The sequence below is a fragment of the Nicotiana sylvestris genome, chromosome 11 (genome assembly GCF_000393655.2).
Source record: "Nicotiana sylvestris chromosome 11, ASM39365v2, whole genome shotgun sequence".
Lineage (NCBI taxonomy): Eukaryota > Viridiplantae > Streptophyta > Magnoliopsida > Solanales > Solanaceae > Nicotiana > Nicotiana sylvestris.
In genome coordinates, this window is record NC_091067.1 from 164,041,719 (window position 1) to 164,065,701 (window position 23,983).

Below are 23,983 nucleotides of genomic sequence, written 5' to 3' on the forward strand. Positions count from 1 at the left end.
TAAAAGAGGAGATATTAGGGGGGGGGGAATCTAATTTATATGTTACTTTGTAATTTCTCTAATTTTCCTTAAAATCTTTAGATTACTAGAGTCGACAGATTTACTCTAACATTAAATAGAACAATTCTTACATTTTCTATGCGAAGTTAGTTGATTAAGTTTTTGCTTATTTAAGCCTTACTATTTTTCTGGTCCCGATTCTAGTTTTGTATTTTTACGATTAAACTAACTCTTCCTAGTTATATGTATCAAGAGAACAATAAGTTATGTGTAAAATAGAGAATTCAAATGGGATAGTGTCTTGAGAGTTATTATGTGTGACCAAATGGATGTTCCGGAGCCCACGTTTAAGAGAAGATGTACTTCACTTTATCTCTCCAACCCATGTTTATCTGGTTTTTTCTGTCCAAGCAAGGAAATGTACATATACAACGCAATAATTATGAAATACCAAAACTGCCTCATGATAGGCAGACATGTTGACGGGTCCTGCCTGCTATTCCCTGGAAATCTTGAAATGGATGTCCATAATTTTCCCATTGTCATATGGTGAAAAACATAATTGCAATTTTCATATAAAATATAGATTGTGTATGTGTCAAAGTAATGGCAAAACTTCTTCAAAAATGGTAGCCTACATGTAACGTTTTTTTGTGTTTAAAGTTACTTTTTCTTTAATCATTGACAATCGGTGGGCTAAATCTATAATCAAATCTACTCCACTTATTAAAAGGGAATCGAATTACTGATTATGCATTTATGCTACTACTTATGGTTTATATATATATATATATATATATATATATATATATATATATATATATATATATATATATATAGGGAAAATGACTAAATATAAAAATATTGGATAATTGACAAATTGTTACAATTTTCAAGCACGATTTTGTTTACTAAATTTTGCAAGCTTATTATGCCAACATTTGTAGAGCTCTTTTTTTAAGAATATAGTAATCTATATAATATAAAATAAAATAAAAACAATGCAGGGTAGCCCGATACATTAAGTTTCCGTTATGAATAGGGTACAGAAAGAGGCGGAACACGAGGGTCTATTCTCGAATCCACGATATTCTAGACATATTACATCAACTTTACCAATTACGGAAAAGTTGAAAAATAATAATAGATAAAAATCTTCATTTAATAAAGCGGAGAAAGGAAATTTGCCCGTCAAGTCACTTGTCACATAGTGAAGACACGTTTATCATTTATATGAAGACAGCTATTATTATCAATTAATGAGACTTACTTCCACTTAAAAAAGATATTTTGGAAGACTTAAATAATTGATCTATCGCAGTTGCTAAGGAAGAACATATAGTGGAGTAGTAGTATATAATAGGGTAGTACTGTAATGCTCTTATGTGAAATTGTAAACAAATGGAGTTCAAACTTTTATTACAACTCAGAGAGTTTGCAATTGGAAACTAATGGGCCTTCAATTGGAGCTTGAACTTTAATGGCGGATTCACCTGAGAGAATAAGAAGAAGAGAAGTTGGGAAATGATTTACTAGAATTTGCATAACCGTCTCCTTCCCAGCTCTTTGGAATATAAAGCCCAACCCTAATTCGATCAATTTCCCAATTTAGAGACTCTCTTCTACTGACATAACAACTACTTACGTTAATACTAAGAAATTTTGCAGATGGAGGGGATTTCCTTTGAAAGCCTTGTTTCACAATACATGTGGGAAGCCGATGAAAAAGGTTTGATGGCTATGTCAATATTCAATTTAATGTTTCACAACGATCCAAATTCCTTTGCTCTTAAACTTGATGTTGGTTGTTCACACGATGACATTGATTTCCGTACCAAGTGTGTTGCCCTCTTTTCACGTTGGTTAATGACTTTTGCCTTTGGAACAGTTTAAGCGTTTCAACTCAATCCATTTTAAAGTCTAATCTCCTTATGCGTCTCAAGCTCGAACAATCAACATACATCAACAACATGCTCTCTCGAACCGTTTTGGAACTAGCTGCTTCACTTCTGCCCGATGACAATTGGCCTGAATTATTGCCATTCTTGTATCATTACGTCACTGATTCCAGTTCAAACAAGTTGTTAAAAGACTCAGTTTTCTTAATATTTTGCCATCTAGGTAAGATTGGCGAAAAAAATACTTACTTGGGTACGAGATTTGCACACTTTATTCCTTAATACACTGAATGACGATAAACTCGATCTCAATGTGAGGATCACGGCCATGTTTGCTGTGCACATCTTCATTCAGTGCACACCGAGTTCATATGAAAAGGAGCGGTTTCAGGATTTACTGCCAGGTTTCCGGATTTACTGCCAGGTTTCAGGATTTACTGACTGACACATTAATGACAAATGGGGAAAATCAAGTGGCAGCACACGCCGCGCTGGGTTTTCTTATACAGTTGGCGAAGAATGAGCCTAGGTTTTTGAGGCTGCAACTAGTGGAAGTGGTTAATACCATGTTTGAGATAGCAGAGGCTAAGATTTTGGAAGAGAAGACAAGGCGTTTGGCAATTGAATTTCTGTTAACTTTGGTCGAGGCGAGGGAGAAAGTCCCCGGTATGATGAAGAAGCTGCCACGGTTTATTGACGCTTGTTTCACAATGTTTTTGAATTTGATACTGGATACTAAAGATGAACCTACTTGGCATACTGCTGAGGGTGCAGAGATAAACGACCACATTAATAGATACCGGGATCGATGGACAGTGGACAACTACCTTTATGGTGCCATCTGTTTACGCCGGTTTGCTAAAGCATTAGGTGGCAACACTACTCCTATTGCCATAGAACAGCTGAGTTCTTATGTGGTTGCCCCTGAGTGGGAGAAACGCCACGCAGCTCTCATGGCACTTGCTCAAATTGCTAAATGTAGCTCAAAGGTACAACTCCTTTTCATTAATTAGTGTATTCATGGGATTATTTTGTAGCATTTAAGAGGGTGTTATTTTGTTAGGATATAAGATAGTTTGCCCACATGCCCCTATTTGTTTTAGTTTAATTTTCTTAGGCTGTTAAGCTTGAACCCATGGTTTCTCTGTTTATAGGTGATGATGATCAAGTATTTGGAGCAAGTAGTGAATATGGTCCTGCATTCTTTTCGAGATTCTCATCCTCGAGTCAGATGGGCTGCTATTAATGCAATTGTCTATTTGTCGACTGACTTCTGTCCGGATTTGCAAGAACAGTATCATAACCAAGTATTACCAGAATTAGCTGCAGCTATGGATGATTTTCAAAATCCTCGAGTGCAGGTTTGACCTATGGTTATATAAAACCTTTATAATAGCAGCTATAAAATAATTTTTTATTATTGATACAGGAAACAACCAGCAAAAGTATCTAGTTTGCTGCACTTTTACAATGGGGAATTACAAGAAAATACACATGACTTCATATCATAACAAAAAATGACCCATGTTTTAAGTTTTACCTGACCTAGCCCATATTGTACATATTTTGAAAGCACTAGCAAATTCAAAATCTGTGTTCGTACAACCATTGCTTCTAAAAGCTATAGAGTTAACTCTGTGTTCTCACGTCCATTGCTATCACTCTCTCTTCTTCTCATATCTTCTACATATGCTTCAAATGACAATCCGCCATTACTGCTTCTCTCCTTGTGTCACTTGATTGCGATGTCAGAAAATTGAAAAGTAGAAGTCCACCATTGAAGGCCATTCAAAGCTTTGCTTTCGAAAATATGATTTTTTGAGTTTGTTAGTTGTTTGGATTGCGTGTTGTTCCAATTGATCGAAAATATCAAAAGGAGTTCAAAATTTAAATTTGAAGTGATTTGGAGTAGATTTGAGCAAGATTTGAGTTAAATTTTAGAAAAGACGCAAGGGAGAAGATGAAGTCAGTTTTTTTTTTATAATTATGTATAATAGTGTATGAGTGTATAAACACATCTTATACACTATTATACACCTTTATACAAGCGTCCGTAGACGAACTTCTTCCACGATTTTCAGTTGCAATTCTTTTCAAAACCAGTCCAAATCTCCATTAAATGACTTCAAATTTTATATACAACCTCCTTATACTATTTCTAACAAGCCTGAATAACAATCACTCCAAATTTTTTACAAAATCAAATCCGGAATTTAAATCCACATATTTAAGCTTGTTAAAAATCTAATTTTCACCACCTAAATGGATTTGGTTTGTTGAACTAATAATTGAGTCACAGTTACTGATTCGAAAATTAACTTAAAAGCTTGAGCAATCTTTTTTAAAAATTAAATAGTAATTTCGAGAACCTATTGGAGTTGAATGTTGGGTATTAGCCTATTATTTCTGGGCTAGTTGGTTGTAAATTGAAATATGGGCTATAAAATTGAAAAGTAGGAAACCCACTTGTTCTAATGTATATTCCATAAAGTTGATGATCCATAACTTGGTATAGGTTTAGTAAATTGAATCTTTAAAGTTTTGTGTTTCTATCCTTAGGCAGAATAACTACTTAACTTTACATATTTTACTATGTTCAACTGATAAGAATCCTCGGCTTAAACATGAACATAATAACCTCATTGTTGGTGCAATATAACTTTATACCAAACTGATTATTTTATTGCATCTGCTTAAGTTCTTGTGTTCTAGATGTAACTTTTGAATATTTTGAGAAGGTCTCTTGACTATAACACCTATTGTGATTCACCACCCTCTAAGGGACTCACGCTGATACATATACTCCATGAATAGGGGTGGCAAACGGGCGGGTCAGATCGGATATGAGCGGTTCAAACGGGTAATTAAAAAAACGGATAAATTATCTGACCCGACCCGTATTTGAGATGGATAAAACGAGTTTATCTGGTGGATAATATGGTATCTATATATTATCAATGACTTCTTAAATATGGTCACTTATGGGAGAATTCCTAGTCTTCCAAACTTGAGGAACTCCAATTTAAGGCTTTACAAATGTAAAAGTTAAATACATTAGTTATCCATTGGTTATCCATTTGGTTAACCATTTTCTAAGTGATAATATGGTTCTTTATCCATATTCGACCCGTTTTTAAATCGTTCATTATCCAACCCATTTTTTTATGGATAATATGGGTGGATAACTGTTTTCTTTTAACCATTTTGCCACCTTTATCCATGAACAAGCACCTGGATGAGAACAAAGAAGACAATAGAGGGAAAGGGGGAGGAGCCCCAAGTCCTTCATCGCAAACGATTTGCTCAACTGCTTCTTAAGGACTACAATTCTGGATTTATTCTTGCGAACAATAAGCATGTCAAACACATAAAGCAATAAAATAATAAAATCATCATCAGAGAATTTCGGTAGTAGGCCTTGTTCCTAGTATGCTCTTATATATGCTGACCAAGTTTGGCGTCATTTGGAGTTCGTTTGCCTATGGGCTTGACTTCGCAAGGACAGTGGCATTGTCGTAATTTGCTGAAGTGTCCGAAGGCCATAACTATTTCCACGACTATGGGAATGGGGTGAAACTTCATGGAAGTGTGAAGGAAGTCAAGATAAAGCTTTAAGAACAGACGGTGCCTTATTCGGAGTTCGAAGTGTCCGAAGGCCATATCTTTGGCTTTTGCATTGTGTTTCCTTGCTCTCGCGTGATGATATCTATTAGTTTTCATTCAATTACTGGTGTTTTGCTGGTGTTCTTCTTAGATCGCCCTCTTCCTCCCATTTCCGGCGAAGGCGCAGGTTAGCTAGCACCTAACGTGCGCTGAGAGAAAAGAGAGACAGTTGTCTACTCCTTTTACTTGATTTGCACACAAAAAAAAGAATCTTTAAGATCTCCGGCATTCAGTTACTCTTTCTTCTTAATAGATAATTTCAGCGGCTAAGATACAAGTAATTATTCCTTCTTAGTTGCACTCAATGTAGCTATGTAAACCGTCCCTTAGTTTACTTGGACAATAAGGATAGCTTTGACCAAGCCTAAATTAAATTCTAGAAAATGGGAGGAAGCAGCTCAACAAGGTACTACTAATAATAATAATTCTCGTGAAACTGCAACTAGAATAAACTTAGACGATAAGTACTGCAAACTACAATTTTATTTCGAAAAGTCTAAATCTAGAATTCAGTTCACCGCCTTATAAGGGGGTTTCAGCTTCAAATTGTACGACCACCATGAACCCAACATACAATGAAATCAAGTGTAATAACATTGTGATGAGATGAAATGATGAAGGTAGAGAAATTAAAAAGAAAGGTTCCTTTCCACAAAATGAAATTACAATTAAATTCACAATATATTGCGTTGTTCAGATGGATATGCTCACATATACTCTTTGAGATCAACACAAAACATGAAGCAGAACCCAACCAGGTGAAAACACAGCAAAATGTCACAAAATAATTCTCAATAATGGCTCTCACAAGGGCCCTTTCCACATAAGAAGTTAAAGACTTGATGATCACCAGCACCAATTCCAAGATCAGTAAAACAGTTTGCTTCCACTAAATTTGAAGGAGTATAATTACTAGGAATAGTCAACTGATCATGAGCAGAAGCAGGAGAAGAGCTTGTAGTCCCTTCTTGCAAAATCCCAGTTGGGTGCAGTGGAAAAAGATTCAAAGTTTCTTGATGATTAAATTGCTTTTCATTTGGGCTGAGAACCCAAATGAAGAGAATATATTATTTGAATATGAAGGTAGTTCAAATATTATAACAAAAATGATGAAGAGAATATATTATTTGAATATGAAGGTAGTTCAAATATTATATGAAAGCGTATTATCTATTATCTATTTTTATTTATACTACTAAAGTATTAAATTCTAGAAAAAAATTATAAATTATAAGTTAAAATATTTGTACTTGACTTTAAAGTTACACCATTGGTTGTCGGAACTAAAATTTTGATCCAATACATGCTATGTAATCGAATTGTTTTACTTTGTTGGAAAATCTTTTACATGTTTTCCTTTCCTTATAGTATTCTTATTAAATCTTAAATATTAGGACTTCATACATAGTTCAAATAAGGAATGATTTGATAAATAAAATTTTAGTAATTTTAAATTCCTAAATACTAGGAAAATAACTTAAATTACAAGTTAGTCCAGTGTGAGATTTATTTTGAAAGGGTAAAAAAGGCGAACGACATTTCGCTAAAGGCTTTCGTGCTTTTAATATAGTATAGATATAGATAGATATAGATAGATGGTGGCATGCCACATGTTCCAAGTATGAAACATTAAATTTTAAGCACAAATGACAAACATCCACTGCGAATGGCATAAGATAGATTTACTATAATCAGTTCTGCATTATGACTAACTGGCGAATCTTAGGTCTTCACAGCTTTTCCTTTTGTGGCCAAAACATGTCTACTAGGGGATCATTGGCTTTCTTATTTTAAGCATATAAAAGGGGGGCAGAGGTGTTGAAGCTCAGCCAGCCTCCACCGTGCGTGCTGCCACCAAGCCACACCAAGTGAGCTACCTTGAGGGGGAACCTCAAGGGCCTGCCTGGACATCTCAAAAGAGTGTGTAAGGTATCCATACGAGCTTGGGAACTCTATTGACGACTCGACGCCTCAGGGCTAGCGTTGGGCACAAAACTAGCACCGGAGGCTTGACGTGTGGGATGATTATGCCCTGTGGACTACCGAAATGGTGGATAAAGACCTCCGTGCCGATTAGATACTTGAAGCACCTATCTTAGGGACCTCATTTGTCGACTTGTGAGCTTGGCTAGGGTTCAGCTAGGCGAGAAAGGGTCTGTTGGCCTGGACATGCAGTTGTGGGACGACACTGCACTATGCGGGATGGAAGTATGTTGCGAGGGATATGTTTGGCTATGCCATAAGACAACCATGGGCATGTTATGAAAGACACACATGACAAAGGCCAAGGACTAAAGGTTAACCTACTCGGGCGAAGCACAAACTGGGTGCGGATGCACGAGGCGAGTGTCAAGCTTGAGGATTAGACTGTGCACGCGAGAGCGATGCTTTGTGCTAGGTGAGGGACGGACATGTCCTTAGCCAACCCCGGGTGTGCGCATCGATGAGATCCGGCAGATGAGAAGTGCCACAGCTAGTCAAGGCTATGAGCCTAGACATCAGACGGACGACACATTTGACGTAAGCCTCCTAGGCAAGCTCCACCACAGGCACAAGATCGTGCTAGAAAACCTGGGAAAGAGGAAAGGCTAGCCTGTAGAGAGGGGTGACTACAGGCGCCGCACGGGCTATTTGGTGCAGCTAGCGTCCGGAAAAAGGTCGGCCCGTGACAGAAGGGAGTGAGAATCGCAAACTCATAACCCAATTGTATTTTGCAGTCAATTTACATGCCGGAAAAGCAGATTTGAAATTTTCCATCAATGAGCAGAAACAAGACAAAGCTCGTAAAAATAGAAACATGGAAGATTAGACACCAAACACTAAGTCCACAAATTTGGACACCACAGATTTGGCTGGGGTGGCAACGGATCCAATTTATTGCTTTGGAAATATTTTCCGGCTGGATTTTGCAGTGGTTATGGCTAAAATGGGGTGGTGAAGATGGTGCGGGAAGAGGATGCAAGTTTTCTTTAAAGCTAATGACACGTGTACGTTGCCAACTCATTAAAGGTGGGGCCGACATGTTGTGCCGTTAGCAGGAGGGGTAATTTTAAGCCTGAAAATAGCATTGTGTGTATTTTTGGACCAAAAGGCGGACAAAGGTTAATTTTAAACCATTTACTAAACAAAAGGGATAGCTTTGGCCCTTTTCAGAATAGAGTTTGAAGAATTTGTAGTGTAAAGCTTTGGTACAGCTGTGTCATTGCTACTTCATTCAGTTCAAAATACCTACAATGTTACTCGTTTTACTCCCTTTGCGTTTTCATAGGCATGTGCAGCTACAGCTTCCGTGATGTTCCTACTTGCACTTAAAGAGCCAATAAGCTCTTCCCACATTGATAGAATACTTAACAAACTGTTTGTACTTCTACAGGTATGCAAAGATAGATTTGTTATAAAGGTAGATTATTGTTAACGAGTCTTAAGAGATTCATTGCTGTTGTCTGAAATGCAGAATGACAATCAAATGGTTCAAGATGAAGCATTATTTGCATTGGGTAGTGTAGCTTATTTCTATAAGGTATTACCTACTTGCATTTATTTTTGACTCAATTCTGTTTCTACTTATGTTGTAGCTAATGATGACTAATATATTACTTCAACAGGAGCACTTCCAAAAGTACTATGATTTTGTAATGCCGTATTTAAAAACAATCCTGGTAAATGCAAATGATGAATCTAATCAGATGCTTCAAAGCAAAGTCTTGCTGTGCATAAGCAACGTTGCGCTTGCTGCAGGCAAAGAGAAATTCAGAGATGACTTGAAGCAGGTCGTCTCCAAACTATACTCGATGCTTCTCTTTGCATGTGCGTGCGATGTATTAGTGCTATGGGAAAAACTTATCTACAGTACCGGTATTTATACCATGCCACAAAGATTTATCATGGTTTATTGATAATTTGAGGTGAAAATATATGTTAATTAACCATGATTAAGTGAAAAGTGTGCTTAAATGGCTTTTCCATAGACAAACCATATTATTGATTACACCTATTTGAAATACCACTTTCTTCAACTGTTGGGATCAATGACTACTGCCTCATATATTTTCTCCTCCTAGTTCCTTTTTGGTCCAGCATTCTGCATCTCTCTTGGCATTCTTTTCTTCTCTTGGCGGTGTGATCTTATCCATTCATTCATTTCTAAACGCGGACCTTCCTTTCTATATGTTCTGTTATATTAAAGGTTATGGAAGTGCTTAAGTACTCCTTACAAGAATCACATGTGACAGAGTATACAAATATTCTTCGCTGTCTAAAGGTAAGTGTTACTCGTTTGGTTTTACAGGCTCAGAACTTTTTATTAGATTAGCCTCTCAATCTTTTCTTGATTTACTGCAGGCGTCGTACGGGATTTGTGTGTGCATTGGGAAGGAATTTCTTCCTTACATGAGTATAGTCATGCCATATGCAGTTGAATGTGCTCAACTTGAGCCCGATAAGACTGTATCCTCAGATAAACTATATGATAGGTAAGTTTTTATCATTGAGGTTTGGATTTTTCATTTATCATCTTGCCATTATGGTCTCTACAGATTCCTCCTGCACCAATCATTTCCTCCATATTTCTACTGCCGTCGGTGTTTATTTTCATCCAGTTCGGAGGTGGCCTTTCCCATTAACTGTGATGATTCAGTTCTGGGAGAAAGATCAATAACCAACCTGCATATAGCTTCCTAACTTGTAGGCCGTTCATTATTCCCTTTATATTTGAATACCACCCAATTCAAGAAGAACAAAATCTGATAAGTCGTACGCTTAATGGATAGCGTGGAGGATCCATACTTAATAGCACACATAGACTTCCATATCTCCCAACAGATAACAACACGAGTGATTCTCAAAATAATTCGGGCTACCAGGGATATCTTGCTTAAGTTTCACATTTTGCAGTATGCACAAAGTCATGTTTGGGGGTGAAATGATATGCATCTATGGAAGTGACCTCAACAACAACAACAACGACCCAGTATAATCCCACAAGTGGGGTCTGGGGAGGGTAATATGTACGCAGACCTTACCCCTACCCCGAAGGGTAGAGAGGCTGTTTCCAGGAGACCCTCGGCTCAAAAAAGCAACAGGAGCCGATATATTAGTACCATAAAAATGCATAATAAAATAACAGCAATATAAGAGATATGAAATACAGAATACGAAATACGAAATAGATGGCTGGTATAGTAAAACTAGCAGGTAAAGCCCTGCATCAATAGACGACCAATGACATTCTTAGTCTAACTCCTAACTGGCTAGTCTCACTCTATTGTGCTGTAGAAATATTCACAACTTTCCCCTAACCTACAACCTTAATGCTCGACCTCCATAATTCCCTGTCAAGGGCCATGTCCTCAGTAATCCTAAGTCGCGCCATGTCCTGTCTGATCACCTCTCCCCAATACTTCTTAGGTCGCCAATTTTTTTTCTTTAACTTATCGAATTTCTAATGAGATATTGTTTTAATTTGTGGTGGTTAAGCAACGGTATCCTTGTTGCGTTCTGCTAAACTGGCAGTAGAGAAAGGGACTGCTCGAGGTGGAAACAAGTGGTACTTTAAGCAGTTGCCTGGCCGTATAATATTGGCTTTGGGGGACGCATTGTATTCGGTTACCTTCAACACATTAATATTTACGGTTTCTTTTTCCTGTTGGGAAAAGGTTTGATCTCCATTTATCTGAACAAGGAGAAAGTGACACTTCAATTGCTATTGCATGCAGGAGCCTGAGACAAAACTATGTGAAAAGATATTGCAGGAATTGAATAATTGCCTAAATGTATGTCAGGTTATGATGGTTTATTTACTTTGCAGGAATTTACTCTATGCAGTTTCTTTTCAAGCTTTTTATGTCCATTATGATAAGCAACACACTTGTCCATGCTCGTAAGAATGAAAGTGTAAAATAGGACAACCTTGTACATAGCAAGACCTGGAAACAAGAGTAATAACTTGCATAGAGTAAGATCTTCAGGGAAAAGTAAAATAGGAGCGGCAGGCTTGGTCATTCTTAGTCTGTGCGTGGGCACATGCAGAATTTCTAGTTATTCCTACAAAAGACATACTTGGACCATCACATAATGCTTAAGAATTGAAACGTGGACTAGAATTTACCATAAATCCTGTATTTACAAAAGTTACCTTGACATGAGTTAGAACGGCAGCTTTCACTTCTTATGGTTCTTTTTGTGTCTTCTTTCAGATCGGTGGAACACTTCTCAATGAATATCAGGTTCATAGAATCACAGATGGGATAAAGCACGTCATTATAGAAAGTTCACGTAGAAAAGGAAAACTCAGAGAGAGAGAGAGAGAGAGAAATCAGAAGACTTTGATGCTGAGGAAGCTGAATTGCTGAGAGAGGAAAGAGAGCTAGAAGAAAAAGTATTTTATAGGGTTGGTTGCATATTGTTGACATTGATCAAAACCTTCAAGGCTGCTTTCTTGCCTTTCCTTGATGAGCTTTCCTCATATCTAATGCCTATGACAGTGAGTTTCAGTTTATGGTAACCAATGACGTTTCGATCCCCTAGGTTGTTTTCCACCATTATTTCTCATTGTTCTTTTTTCACTGCTTGAAAGGGCAAGGATAAAACAGCTCAAGGGAGAAGTGCATGTGTAAATATCTTTAATAAACTTGTGGAGGAATGCAACGAATCAGCTCTAAAGTAGGTCTATCTTTATGAGGTTTTTCTTAAATAAGGTCACAATTCTGATAGTACTTTCTGTTCAAACCAGGTATTATAATATATGTCTTCCTTTTCTTTTGGACTCAAGCAACAACGAAAATCCAGTTCTTAGAGAGGTTTGTGCATCTTGGTGGTTCGGATAGTTTTCAGTCATGTGACATTTACTGTTTGATTCATCCAAACGCCATTAATGTTATGTTCAGAATGCACTTTATGGACTTAGGCTTTGTGCGAAATATGGTGGTTTTGTTTTCAAACCATTTATTGGAGGTATGATATCGTTGAATGTGATTTTGAGATTCTTCTCATCATGGGGAAGTGGATGAAGAGTGATATATTTTTGTATTTACCAAATCTCATAACGTGATTCAGAGGCTCTTTCAAGGATCAATGTTGTGATAACACATCTACATGCTCTGGCACCTGAAAATGAACAGGCATATCATGATGCTGTTTTTGCACTTGGTCAGATATGTCAATTTCATCGGGAAAGTATTGACTCCACACAGGTGCGATTTTCTGGGAATCCCTAATGTTTTATTGCTCAGCTCATACACCCACACACACACATATATATGCATTTAGATTTTGTTGTTGTACTTCTCTACTAACTTCATTTCATGTTTGCACTTTTGTCCTACAAATTTTAAAATCTGAAAGTCAGTATACCAGCCTGATAAATGATTGCAATAAACTAGGAATATAGACACATGGTGCTCGTTTCAACCACTTATATAGTGATTTACAAGACTTCTATAATTCTTATTTAATCTTCTAGTGGCTGGTTTTCATTCCAACTTATTTTGTTTAATTATCCTGTAGCTGAGGATATTTAGTCAGCTTACGAAAAGGAGAGTTTAGACACTTCTATATATTTACTAAAAGGAAATATAAGGCACGTTTACGTATAACATGCATTGTCAGTACTTTTCATTGTTTTGAAGAAACTGGACTGCTAACATGGTGCTTGGTGTTTGGTACAACTGAGTATGCATATGCTCACCATATCTGAATTTTGGTAAAACATGTCGCTTTTGTTCTTCCTAGATGAAATGATGCTCCTCCAATGTACATAACTTGTTGAGATTCCATTTATTTCTCATTCCAATTTTTTGCTAGATTATTCCGGCTTGGTTGAACTGTCTGCTTATAAGAGGTAACATGGTTGTTCACGACCAGCTCTGTTCAATGGTCGAAAGGTACTGTCCTGGACTAGTCTGTTCTATAGTTTTTTATCATCATCTGCTCTTTAATTTACTTTTCAGATCTTCTTTTTGTTAAGGCGACTGATTGCTAAGGCAGGTCACAAGATTATTAATGACAACGTATCTTTACTAATTTCGAATTCAATTGTTTTGGGTTTTTGTCAACACATTTGTTGGTCAACTAGCTTTCAGCAATTGTTTCTCATTACTCCAAAATTTTGGTGCATCAATTGTAAAATTAGAAGAAGAAAAAAGGATCACAAAATAGCAACATATAATTTAAAATGTTTTCCGTAGATAAAAGTACGAGTGTTCTTATAATAGCATGCATGATGCATATGTTCCAAATAAATTTCCTAATTTCAGATATATAATAGGAAAATTACACGACCATTAGCCAAAATAAATGCTTGAAGTAATGTTATAGTATTGTGTCCATTTTCAAAGTTATGATGGTGTAACTAGAAAATATCTGTTACATTTGGTTTAACAGAATTTGGTTAGCAGTTGCAATCTTGAATATTGACAGAAGGCTTTCTGCTAAATTAAAAAAATCATCATGTTCTTTCTAATGTTAGATGAATTTTAAACTATAATCTTTGTAGCATTTGTGGGGTTGACTTGATCATCTTATTGGTGGTTGTTACTATGATTTGTCTATTTTCTCATTCTGCAAATTGAACACCAGCTAAAGTTTGCAAACTCTAATATGTAATCTTTTAAATCAATTTCCTTCTATTCTTTAATGTTTTTGCAAATTTTCACGCTTTGCAGGTCAGACAGAGAACTTTTGGGTCCCAAATATGAGCATTTTCCAAAAAATTTATCAGTTTTTGCAGAGGTTATTTCTATATCAGAACCTATAGATGCCAGATTGAGTTGTTCATTTGTTCCTGATATAAATATTCTCAACTCTAATTCTTATATTTTATCCAGTAAAGAAGTAATAAAAATCTTATAGATTTGCATAAAATCTTATATTTTATCTATCATGATGACTATCTCACAATTACACTGGCTTTTTATCAAATTAACTTTCCCTCATGTAGCCACTTAATATGTTTTGTTTTTTTAGGTTTTATGTACTGGAAAAGATCTTGCTACTGAAGAAATGAAAAACCGAATGATTAATCCATTGAGGAATCTTCAGAAAACAGTACCAGCAGCCACCTGGGCATCGGCGTGGTCATTGTTATTGCCTCAGCAGGAGATGGAACTGGAATCCATTCTATCCCATAAGGAAGATGCTAACTTGTCATCAGTGCAATCAGGGGCAAAGTTAGGAGGACGCAAGGGGCGTAAATTGAAAGGCCGTCGTCAAAAACTTATATTGCGCAAATAGGGTAAAATAATTCTCTTGACAAAAGGGAAGATGCTAGTGGAGTGGCAAAGGTGGCTTAAAAATAGCTTAAGGTTATAGGTTCAAATCCAACCGTAGCATTCTTGAAATTTTCTGATATTCTAACCCCACCGCTGAGTGCAATGAAGCTATGATTTCTGCAACTTTGTGTCCTTAAAACATTTTGCTGCTCCAGCGAAAATCATTCATTTTGGGGAATGACGTTTTATATTGGCCTTCATAGGTGTGCGCGGAGTATGAGAGCCTGCAAGCTAAAGGTGGAACCTTTCCTTTACTTTTGTATTGTGTCAATGTGAATAATACTACTGTTCCAGCTGAACTTTGCTTCAATATATTACAATTAAGGAGCCTGAACAATTATGGTGCAGACAATTTCCTTTTTCAACAAAAAGATGAAGGTGTGATGCAATTTGCTAGCCAATTGCTGTTTGCTTGTATCTCATTCAGCCAAGCGGTGATATTATTCCAATTCAGAAGCGGCGATGTTTCATAGTAAAAGCTGTACCCCTTCCTCTATTTTCATGAAAGTTTATATAAGATATGTTGAGCAAGAAAATCAGTAAACATGATCAAGAATTTATGTGAAGCCATATTGAATCTGGTTCTCTCATTCTCCTTGATAGGCTTGTTTACTAGCTTATGATAGTCCAATTGAAACTGCAAAATCTAATTTGGTTTAGCCTGCAAACTTCTGTGTTGAGACTAACAAGTAATCTCATGGATTAGTACCTCCTAGTCCTGTATGTTTATCAAATTTCTCGACTTACAGGCCAGATTCAACCTTCTGGTCTCAACTAAGAGTTCCGTTTCAATTTTCGCAAAGGTAGTTTGAAACTAGGAGCAGCAGTTGCTCGACTGAGTTGTTCATTTCTATCTTTAATTTGCAGTCTTTCACCTCTGCAAAGCAAAGAAATACTTGTCAGGTATGTTTTACTAATGTTTAAAAAGTTGTATGAACAAGCTCAGGAGATAATGCAAATAAGCTTGTGTCACTTACCTGTTGAACCAGTGTTGCAGCTTTTATGTGCACGTCAGGCGGACGAACTAAGGTGTAAACAATGGCTCGATTGCCTTTCCATTATAGTCTAGCTCTTCCTCAATTCTTCATTGATTTTTCAAGAGAATCACCGCATCGTTTCACTTCAATCCTCTTTAGGCTGAAATACTATCTCCAACTTGCATTCCATGTCCTCACAACTTCCTTTTTGAGTTGCCAAATACAAAAATGTAGCAAGAAATTTCCTCTCTATTTCAGACATTTGTTCTCTCGCGGAGTTGTCCTCAGAATGGTGTAGACAGCTCTGAGAGTAAAGAGATTTAAAACAAATCACATGCTAGGACCAAACATGAGATTTGCAGCCTTATCACAGAATTTTTTTTTATATGTTTATAACACTTCCTTTTGCCCTAAAATATTTTATTTTTACTCTGTATAGGAACTGATCCTACTTTTCCCTATGATATGTGGATAGATATAACTATAATCTGTATATATATTAAAGCAAGAAAGTTATCATATATAATTAATATTATGGTTAAGTCAAGTGGCAAGCTAATAAATGTAAATAGTATATAGTAACTTTATTCTATATTTGACTATTTTATTTGAATTAAAAGATAATTTTAAATTTATGGATAAAGTTCTAAAATTTGAATTTAAATTAAAAACAAAATTTATCTTTTTTTATCATGTTATCATACTTAATTCGGTTAATGATCATATGCAATCATGTTAGGAACTTTTGTTATTTTTTATAATTATTTAAATACAACTTCATCTCTAGCAAAAAAAAAAACTACTCCATATAACTATAGAACTCTTTCACATTTAAAACCTATATGTATAGTTCTTTGAAACACTGTAGCTAGATTTGAATAAAATGAAATTCTTTTGAAATAAATGTAATATATTGGGTACACGTCTATGTTTATCTAAATAACAAAAAAGAGTTTACAAAACCAAATAAAAGTTTACTTACATATATAATAAAGTAAACATACATGCTAGAGAAAGAAACATCACAAAATCAGACAATATTAAAAAAAATTGTTTCTTTTTTCTTATTGAAGAATATTTGTTTGAAGAGTCAATTTGCATAAATGGACATCAAACAAATAACTAAACTTTGACTATACAATTGCTATCATTAATTTCAATTTAGACATTCAAGGAATTGAAGGGTATAAGTTGAAACTCCTTTATTTAGCTATAGTCAAGCCAATATTGCAAAGGTATAATATTTTTTCCGTTGAAGAATATTAGTTTTGAATCATTAGATTATGTGAAAGGTTTTTTTTTTCAAACTCAACAAGAGATAAATTGGTTTTTATTTGATAGTTTCTATAGCGACTTTTAAGTGTAACAAAGAGTATATATAAAGAAAAAAATTTATATGAAAAGATAAGATATTTTTGAAGATTAGTAGAGAGTTTTAAAATTATTATAATAGAAGTTATATCATGGATAAACTCAAAAAAAAAACGAAATCTTATGGAATATTTACATAATATCCGGTTCATATTTATTGTTTACTTTTTATAGCTAATATAAAATAGATGATATACCGACAACACATGATTATATACATATTAAATATGAATTATATATAAATTACATATCATTTAATTTTTTAATTTAAGTGGTCGGGTGAGCACCAATTTAGGTTGATTAGATAAAGCCAAAAGAAAAATATGAAATAATTTCAACCAAAGACTAAAAATATAATTAAAGTTCATGTATAGACAATTTTTTTAAAACTCATCCTTTTATAGTGAAAAAATAATTTTTTGTAACAAAAGAAATAATGACATAAAAAATAAGATAAAAGAAAATAAATATTGAAAAAAATGTTAGAAAGATCTAATAGCGAGAAATAAAAGATGACAACAAACTTCTTCTTATGTTTCATCTTTGTTGAGTATAAAAAATTTGAAAGTTAATCTCATAGATTTCAAATATTTTTTTTTCAACTCAAATACATAGATTATAAGATAAGGATATCTTCGAATATTTTTTTTTTAATTTATATTTTTGTCGTTTTTAAAAAATCACTATTACTAACAAACTGATATGATATTCGAATTTGAATTAGAATGCAATTTGAGTACTTTGCATTGAGGTTAAGCTCAGTATGGTATCGAAAAATAAATTACTTGACAATTTTAAGACAATATATGCAATGTTTTATAATAATAATCAACTAATTTAACTTTTAATGATTCAAAGAATAAAATTTTTGTATATAAAAAGGGTATTAAAAATTCAAATTCTGGGGCTAGAGATATCGATAAACTTAAAGTGGAGTCATACTGAAATACATACGGCCAAAGAATCATTTAAATTTTTAGATAGCCGATTAAAGTGAATTTTAAATTAAAAGATAATATCTTCACTTGCATCATTATAAAGATAATCATTATTATAATATATATATATATATGAAATTTCAAAATAGAAATATTTTTTGAAAGATAGAATCATACCAAATAAGAGTTCAAGTCGTAGTATAAGAGTCACGCCGTAATCAAATAATCGTTTATATCGTGTCAACCTTTGTGCTTTACCATAAATACGAGTTACTATTTCACTTTGTGACTATTTTTAGGTTTCAATGACACCTATGAGAATAGTGCAAAAATAAAATTATCACTACGAGAATTGAGATAATGTTAGTCTTTTTTCATGTAGTGTTTCTTAATTAATATATGACGATTATCTATAATTATTTAGAAGGTTTAAATGTTAAAGTTATTTACATATAATTCAAATAACTCAGATATTTAACATGGTTAGTGTCAAATATCAAAATGGAGTAAAAAAATTCACTAGCTAAAGAATTTTTTTATATTTTTAGATAGCTAACTAAAATGAGCTTTGAATTAAGAATAATATTTTCAATTATATTATTATAAAAATAATTATTATTGAAAAATAATGTTTTAGAAACTGAATTTTTAAGAAAGAAATATTTTTTAAGAGATATCAACACACCAAATAAGAGTTCAAGTAGTAGTAAAAGAGTTAAGTCTTATCTAAAGAGTCATTCATTGTCTCAACATTTGATTATTTTGCCATAAATATGAGTTATTATTTTACTTCCTTACTATTTTTAAGATCTAATGACACCGGCAAAAATGATATCAAAAAAGAAAAATAGAAGAAATGGTTAATTTTTTCATGTAGTTAATATCCAATGATTATCTATATTTACTAAGAAAGTGTAAATTTTAAGATTATTTACATACAATCCAAATAACTTAAATATTTAATATGATTAGTGCATCTGCGCGGGTACTAATACTAGTAAGTTATATAAAGACACAATGCGTATTGTAGCTTATTTGTGATTGTTTTTCCTGATATTTTCCAGGCGACTTTTTTCCCATTTGTCAAATCTTTAATTCAGAGAAAAAAATAGAAGAAGAAAAAAGAAGCTAAGCTTTGTTCTTCGTATTATGATGTCTTTTTCCTGAGCATTTACATGTGTTCACACCGGGAAAATGTTGACCATATTGGGAGACTTGAGAGGAGAAAATAACGAAAGTAACAAGTCACGAACAAGAGATTACGAGACTTGGGGGCATGTGGTTTCTTTTTTAATTAATTGTTTTAAATGATGGTTAGGGGTGTTCATGGTTCGATTTGGATTGATTTTTCCCTAAAAAGAAACCAAACCAAGTAAGTCGGTTTTTCAAATATTAGAACCAAACAAAACCAATTAAGTCGTTTTTTCTCGATTCGATTTATGTCGGTTTTTCAGTTTTTGCGGTTATTTGTCGGTTTTTTCTTAAATATAAGACAACACTACCAAACACATATTCCGGCGACCACATTTTCAATGTAACACTATCAAATCAATTACCTTTTGAGAAATATATTATTTACCAAAATATATTGATGATAATTGAATCAAATAGTGATGAATAATTTAAGGACTCAATTAAAAAATAGGTTATTTTTAACACGAAATGGATTCTTACCCAAAACAAAAGAAAACTACCAATCAAATTAGAATGTAAAGGTAAAGAACTATATTTTTTTTTTTGGTAATTAATTTCATTTCATTTCAAACAAACAGAATACAAAGATCATAATTGTTTACATCTCCCAGCTCTATCTTCTACCTTCTTTACTCTACATTATCGTCCTACCTATTACACACAATTATAAGTAGGATAGTAATTCATCTCGTCTAGTCTAGCTTGTAGTCGTTATACACATCTTCCTCGTCCATGTACTGCTTGAACTATCTCTCGAACAAGCTCCTGTATGGACTGCTTCATTCCTCTAAAAATTCTATTATTTCTTTCCTGCCAGACATGATATACTGCTTCTGCAAGTATTAGTCGATATAGTTCTATTTTAATGCTCCTTCCTTTGCAGCATTTGATTGTCCAGTTGAGTTCATCAGTCCATCGCATTGTCATTCTGCAAATCCCCTGCCATTGCAACAGCACTGTCCATAATTGTGAAGTGTAGGAACAGGAAAAGAACAGGTGATCGATAGACTCCTCTTCTTTGTTGCATAGTTCATATGTGACCTCCTCCACGTATCCCAGTCCTCTCAGTCTATCTTTAGCCATTAATTTTCTTTGAACAGCTAGATAGACAATAAATTTCCACTTTGGAACTCCCAGATTACTTTGCATAAGTTTCCTCCACGTTACTCGTTCAAAGTTTCCTCGCAGTTTTGTGTAGAAATTCTTCACTGAAAGCTTTCCATCTTTTTCACTTCAGTTTCATTGTATCCAGTTTCCTCAAAGTATTGTCTAGCTTTGAAAATCTTCTGAATTATCCAGGAAGCTTGTTTTGCCTCAATACTCCATCCTGCTATCTGCTTCTTGTAGTACACATGCACCCACTGTACCCATAACCTATCTTTCTTCTTGCTTAAGTTTCACATCAACTTACAAATGACAGTTTTATTCCAGACTTCAACATTCAATATGTTTAATCCACCAGCTGTCTTAGGCTTGCACAAAGTTTCCCAGGCCACTAATGCTTTCCTAGACTCTTCAATCCCCCCAGTCCATAGGAAAGTTCTGCAAACTTTCTCAATCAAGTGGATCGGTTTCTTTGGGAGGAGAAATATCTGTGACCAATATATCTATATAGAGAACAAGATACTTTTGATTAACTGAATTCTTCCTGCATAGGACAAAATTTTTATTGTCCAAGATTCTATCCTTCCTAGCATTTTCTCTATTAAGGGCTGACACTGTATTAAGGATAGCCTCTTAGTGCTAAGAGGCACTCCTAGATACCTCACTGGTAGCTCTCCCTTCACAAACCCCAGGCCATCTAGTATTTGTTGTTGTTGCTCTTCTTTTACTCCTCCAAAAATTATAGAGCTTTTCTCTTTGTTAGCTATTAAACCTGATGTTTTTGAAAACTGTTGAAAGCATTGAAATACCAGTTGTACTGACATAATATCACCCCTACTAAACAGCAATAGAACATCTGCAAAACTCAATTGAATAATATTCATTTTGATGCATTTTGGATGGTAGTTGAAATCTGGGTTCTTTCTGAGAGTCTTTAGTATTCTTGTTAGGTACTCCATAGCTAGCACAAAGAGATAAGATGACAAGGGGTCCCCTTGCCTTAATCCCTTCTTAGCTTTAAAAGGTTCTGTAGGTCACCATTAATCAAGATAAAGTAGGATACTGTGGTAGTACATTGCATGATCTACTGTATGAACTTCTCAGGCAGTTGCAAGTATGCTAGGACTTGTTCTAAGTAGCTCCATTCCACAAAATCATAAGCTTTTTTCATGTCTATATTCATCATACATCTAGGAGATACCCCTTTTCTATTATATCCTTTAACTAGCTCATGACTTAGGATTATGTTATCATTAATCAATCTGCCAGGAACAAAAGCAGCCTGGCTTTTATCCACTAGATCATCCATGACACCCTTTAATCTGTTAGTCAAGACCTTTGATATAATTTTGTACAGAATTGTGCAGCAGAAAATAGGCTTGTACTCAGAGATTCTTGCAGGACTTTTCACCTTTGGTATGAGTGTAACTGTTGTAACATTAATTGGCTTGCACATTTTGGATTCTGCAAAGAACTCTAACACTGCATTTGTGACCTCTTCACCTATCACTAGCCAAGCTTTTTTAAAGAACACTACATTGAAGCCATCACAACATGGAGCTTTTGCATCACTTATACCTTTCAAAGCTTGATATATTTCATCCTTAGTCACCTCTGCTACTAACTGCATCTGCTGTAGTCCGTTCACCTTTGGACCATCTTTCATTACTACTGGATTTACTGCTGGTAGTTCATTTGTTGAAGTCCCCAATAGTTGTTTATAGAAACCTATCACCTCTTACTCTATATCCTTTTTTGTGTGAACTGAGTTGCCATCACTTTTTATCAACCTTCTGATTTTGTTTTGACTGCACCTACTCTTCATACTTGCAAAAAAATAAGTTGTGTTTGCATCCCCTAATTGTAACCACTTTATTCTGGACTTCTGCTTCATAATACTTTCCTCTATTCGTGACCATTTTTCCGGTTGAAGTTTTGCTGCTTTCTCATCTTCTATTAGTTGTCTATTCTGCCCTAGATCACTCACATGTTCCTGCACTTCTATCAATTTCTACCTGTATTCCTTAACCTTAACCCCTACAACATTATATTCAGCCTTGTTCAATTCCTTCATTGCTTGTTTTACTTTCTTCATTTTTTCCATACATTCCACATTTTCTACCTACCATAAGATTGCCTCCATGCTTCATCAACAATCTTCAGAAAGTTGTCATGCTCAGCTAAGTGATTTAAGAATTTAAAAGGCTTGGCATTCTTTTCTTCATTTATATCTAGACCAATACTCAAAGGAGAATGGTCTGAACAGTGAGGATCCATAACCCACACTTCATTCTGTGGCATTGAGAGTAACCAGTCTGTATTAACAATTGCCCTGTCTATCTTACTATATGTACTCCTATTGGTCTATGTATACCTTCTTCCATTCGATTTTAGCTCAACTAGTCCTTTGCTTGTCATGAACTCATTAAAATCTCTAACCTCAGCTTCTTGTACAAATTTCCCACAGGTCTATCTTCTCCCTCCCTTATAGCATTATAGTCACCCATAACTAACCAAGCCCCTTGATGTACTAAATGAATCCTTACCAATTCAGACCACAAACATTTCTTGTGTTCTATTTTGTGCAATCCATATACTACAGTAAAGTTAAACTGCGTATCTAACCTCTTCGCATATACACTAGTATGAATTAGTTGATCAGTTTTACACATCTCTTTGCATTCTATTTCACTGGGATCCCACAATATCCAAATTCTCCCTTTGCTACTCTGTTCATAGTTGTCCATATACTTCCATCCTGGAGCTATTCTCCTAGTAACTTGATCTGCATTCTGTTTTTTGATTTTATGTTCTAATATTGCTATTATATACACTTTATTACTTGTAAGAAACCACTTTACCTCCTTCTGCCTAGCAGCTTTATTCAACCCTCTTATGTTCCAAGTGATGAGCTTCATATTGGGATAAATAGGCTCTGAGTAACTCCCTCTTGCCCTGTATCCTCTTTTTGTCTACTTGATCCTTCTCTTTCTTTGTATGGCACCATGGACTCTGCAAGCAAATTGAAGCCATTTAATACATTTACTACATCTGCCTGTTGTCTGTCCCTACTCCTTGCTGCTGATCTTCCTATAACTGTTTGCCATTTTTGTTCCTCATTCCCTTTATTGTTCTCAAGCTGATTATTTATTGTCTATTTGTTTGTCACCTCCCCTTGTACTGTCATCTTCTTCACTGTCTCTTTTACTTTTGATATCCTTTTTGATTGTCATTCCTATTTCTGCTTCATACTCTTGTTCCTCATGTTAGGTTGGTCCCTCATTCTACATTTGATGTCCCACCTGCATACATTTTGTGCATAATTCCGGCACCCAATCATAATCAATTTCCTGCATAAACTCTCTCCCATTAGGATCAGTTACTTTAACTGATTTTGGTAACTCTTTTGTCACATCCATCTCCACTAACACTCTTGCATATGAGATCCTATCAACCTGTGTAGTACATGCATCTGCATATAAAGGTACTCCCAATCCACTACTGATTCTGCTCAGTGATTTATTACCCCAGCAATTCAAAGGTAAATTTGGATATTTCACCCACACTGGTAT

At 34.9% G+C, this 23,983-nt stretch overlaps 3 protein-coding genes across 4 annotated transcripts; 2 read left to right on the plus strand and 1 right to left on the minus strand.

The window, feature by feature from the left end:
* Positions 1-1,309: 1,309 nt before the first annotated feature.
* Positions 1,310-11,848, plus strand: LOC104212514 (uncharacterized). Of its 2 annotated transcripts, XM_070162590.1 has the most exons (9): positions 1,310-2,887; positions 3,053-3,259; positions 8,830-8,934; positions 9,016-9,081; positions 9,167-9,331; positions 9,748-9,822; positions 9,903-10,033; positions 11,276-11,332; positions 11,756-11,848. In XM_070162590.1, exons 1-8 carry the CDS (start codon positions 2,270-2,272, stop codon positions 11,316-11,318), a joined length of 1,410 nt encoding a protein of 469 aa, XP_070018691.1. In that variant the 5' UTR covers positions 1,310-2,269; the 3' UTR covers positions 11,319-11,332; positions 11,756-11,848. The 2 variants fall into 2 exon arrangements, with proteins under 2 accessions (XP_070018691.1, XP_070018692.1); XM_070162591.1 differs by lacking the exon at positions 8,830-8,934 and having other exon boundaries at positions 1,311-2,887.
* Positions 11,849-12,757: 909 nt separating this feature from the next.
* Positions 12,758-15,417, plus strand: LOC138868127 (uncharacterized). Its single transcript, XM_070162592.1, has 3 exons — positions 12,758-13,441; positions 14,222-14,288; positions 14,523-15,417. The coding sequence occupies exons 1-3, from the start codon at positions 13,404-13,406 to the stop codon at positions 14,787-14,789; spliced, it is 372 nt and encodes a 123-aa protein (XP_070018693.1). The 5' UTR covers positions 12,758-13,403; the 3' UTR covers positions 14,790-15,417.
* Positions 15,418-20,018: 4,601 nt separating this feature from the next.
* On the minus strand, positions 20,019-20,390 carry LOC104212513 (uncharacterized). Its single transcript, XM_009761803.2, has one exon. It carries the CDS (start codon positions 20,388-20,390, stop codon positions 20,019-20,021), a length of 372 nt encoding a protein of 123 aa, XP_009760105.2.
* Between the last annotated feature and the right edge of the window lie 3,593 nt (positions 20,391-23,983).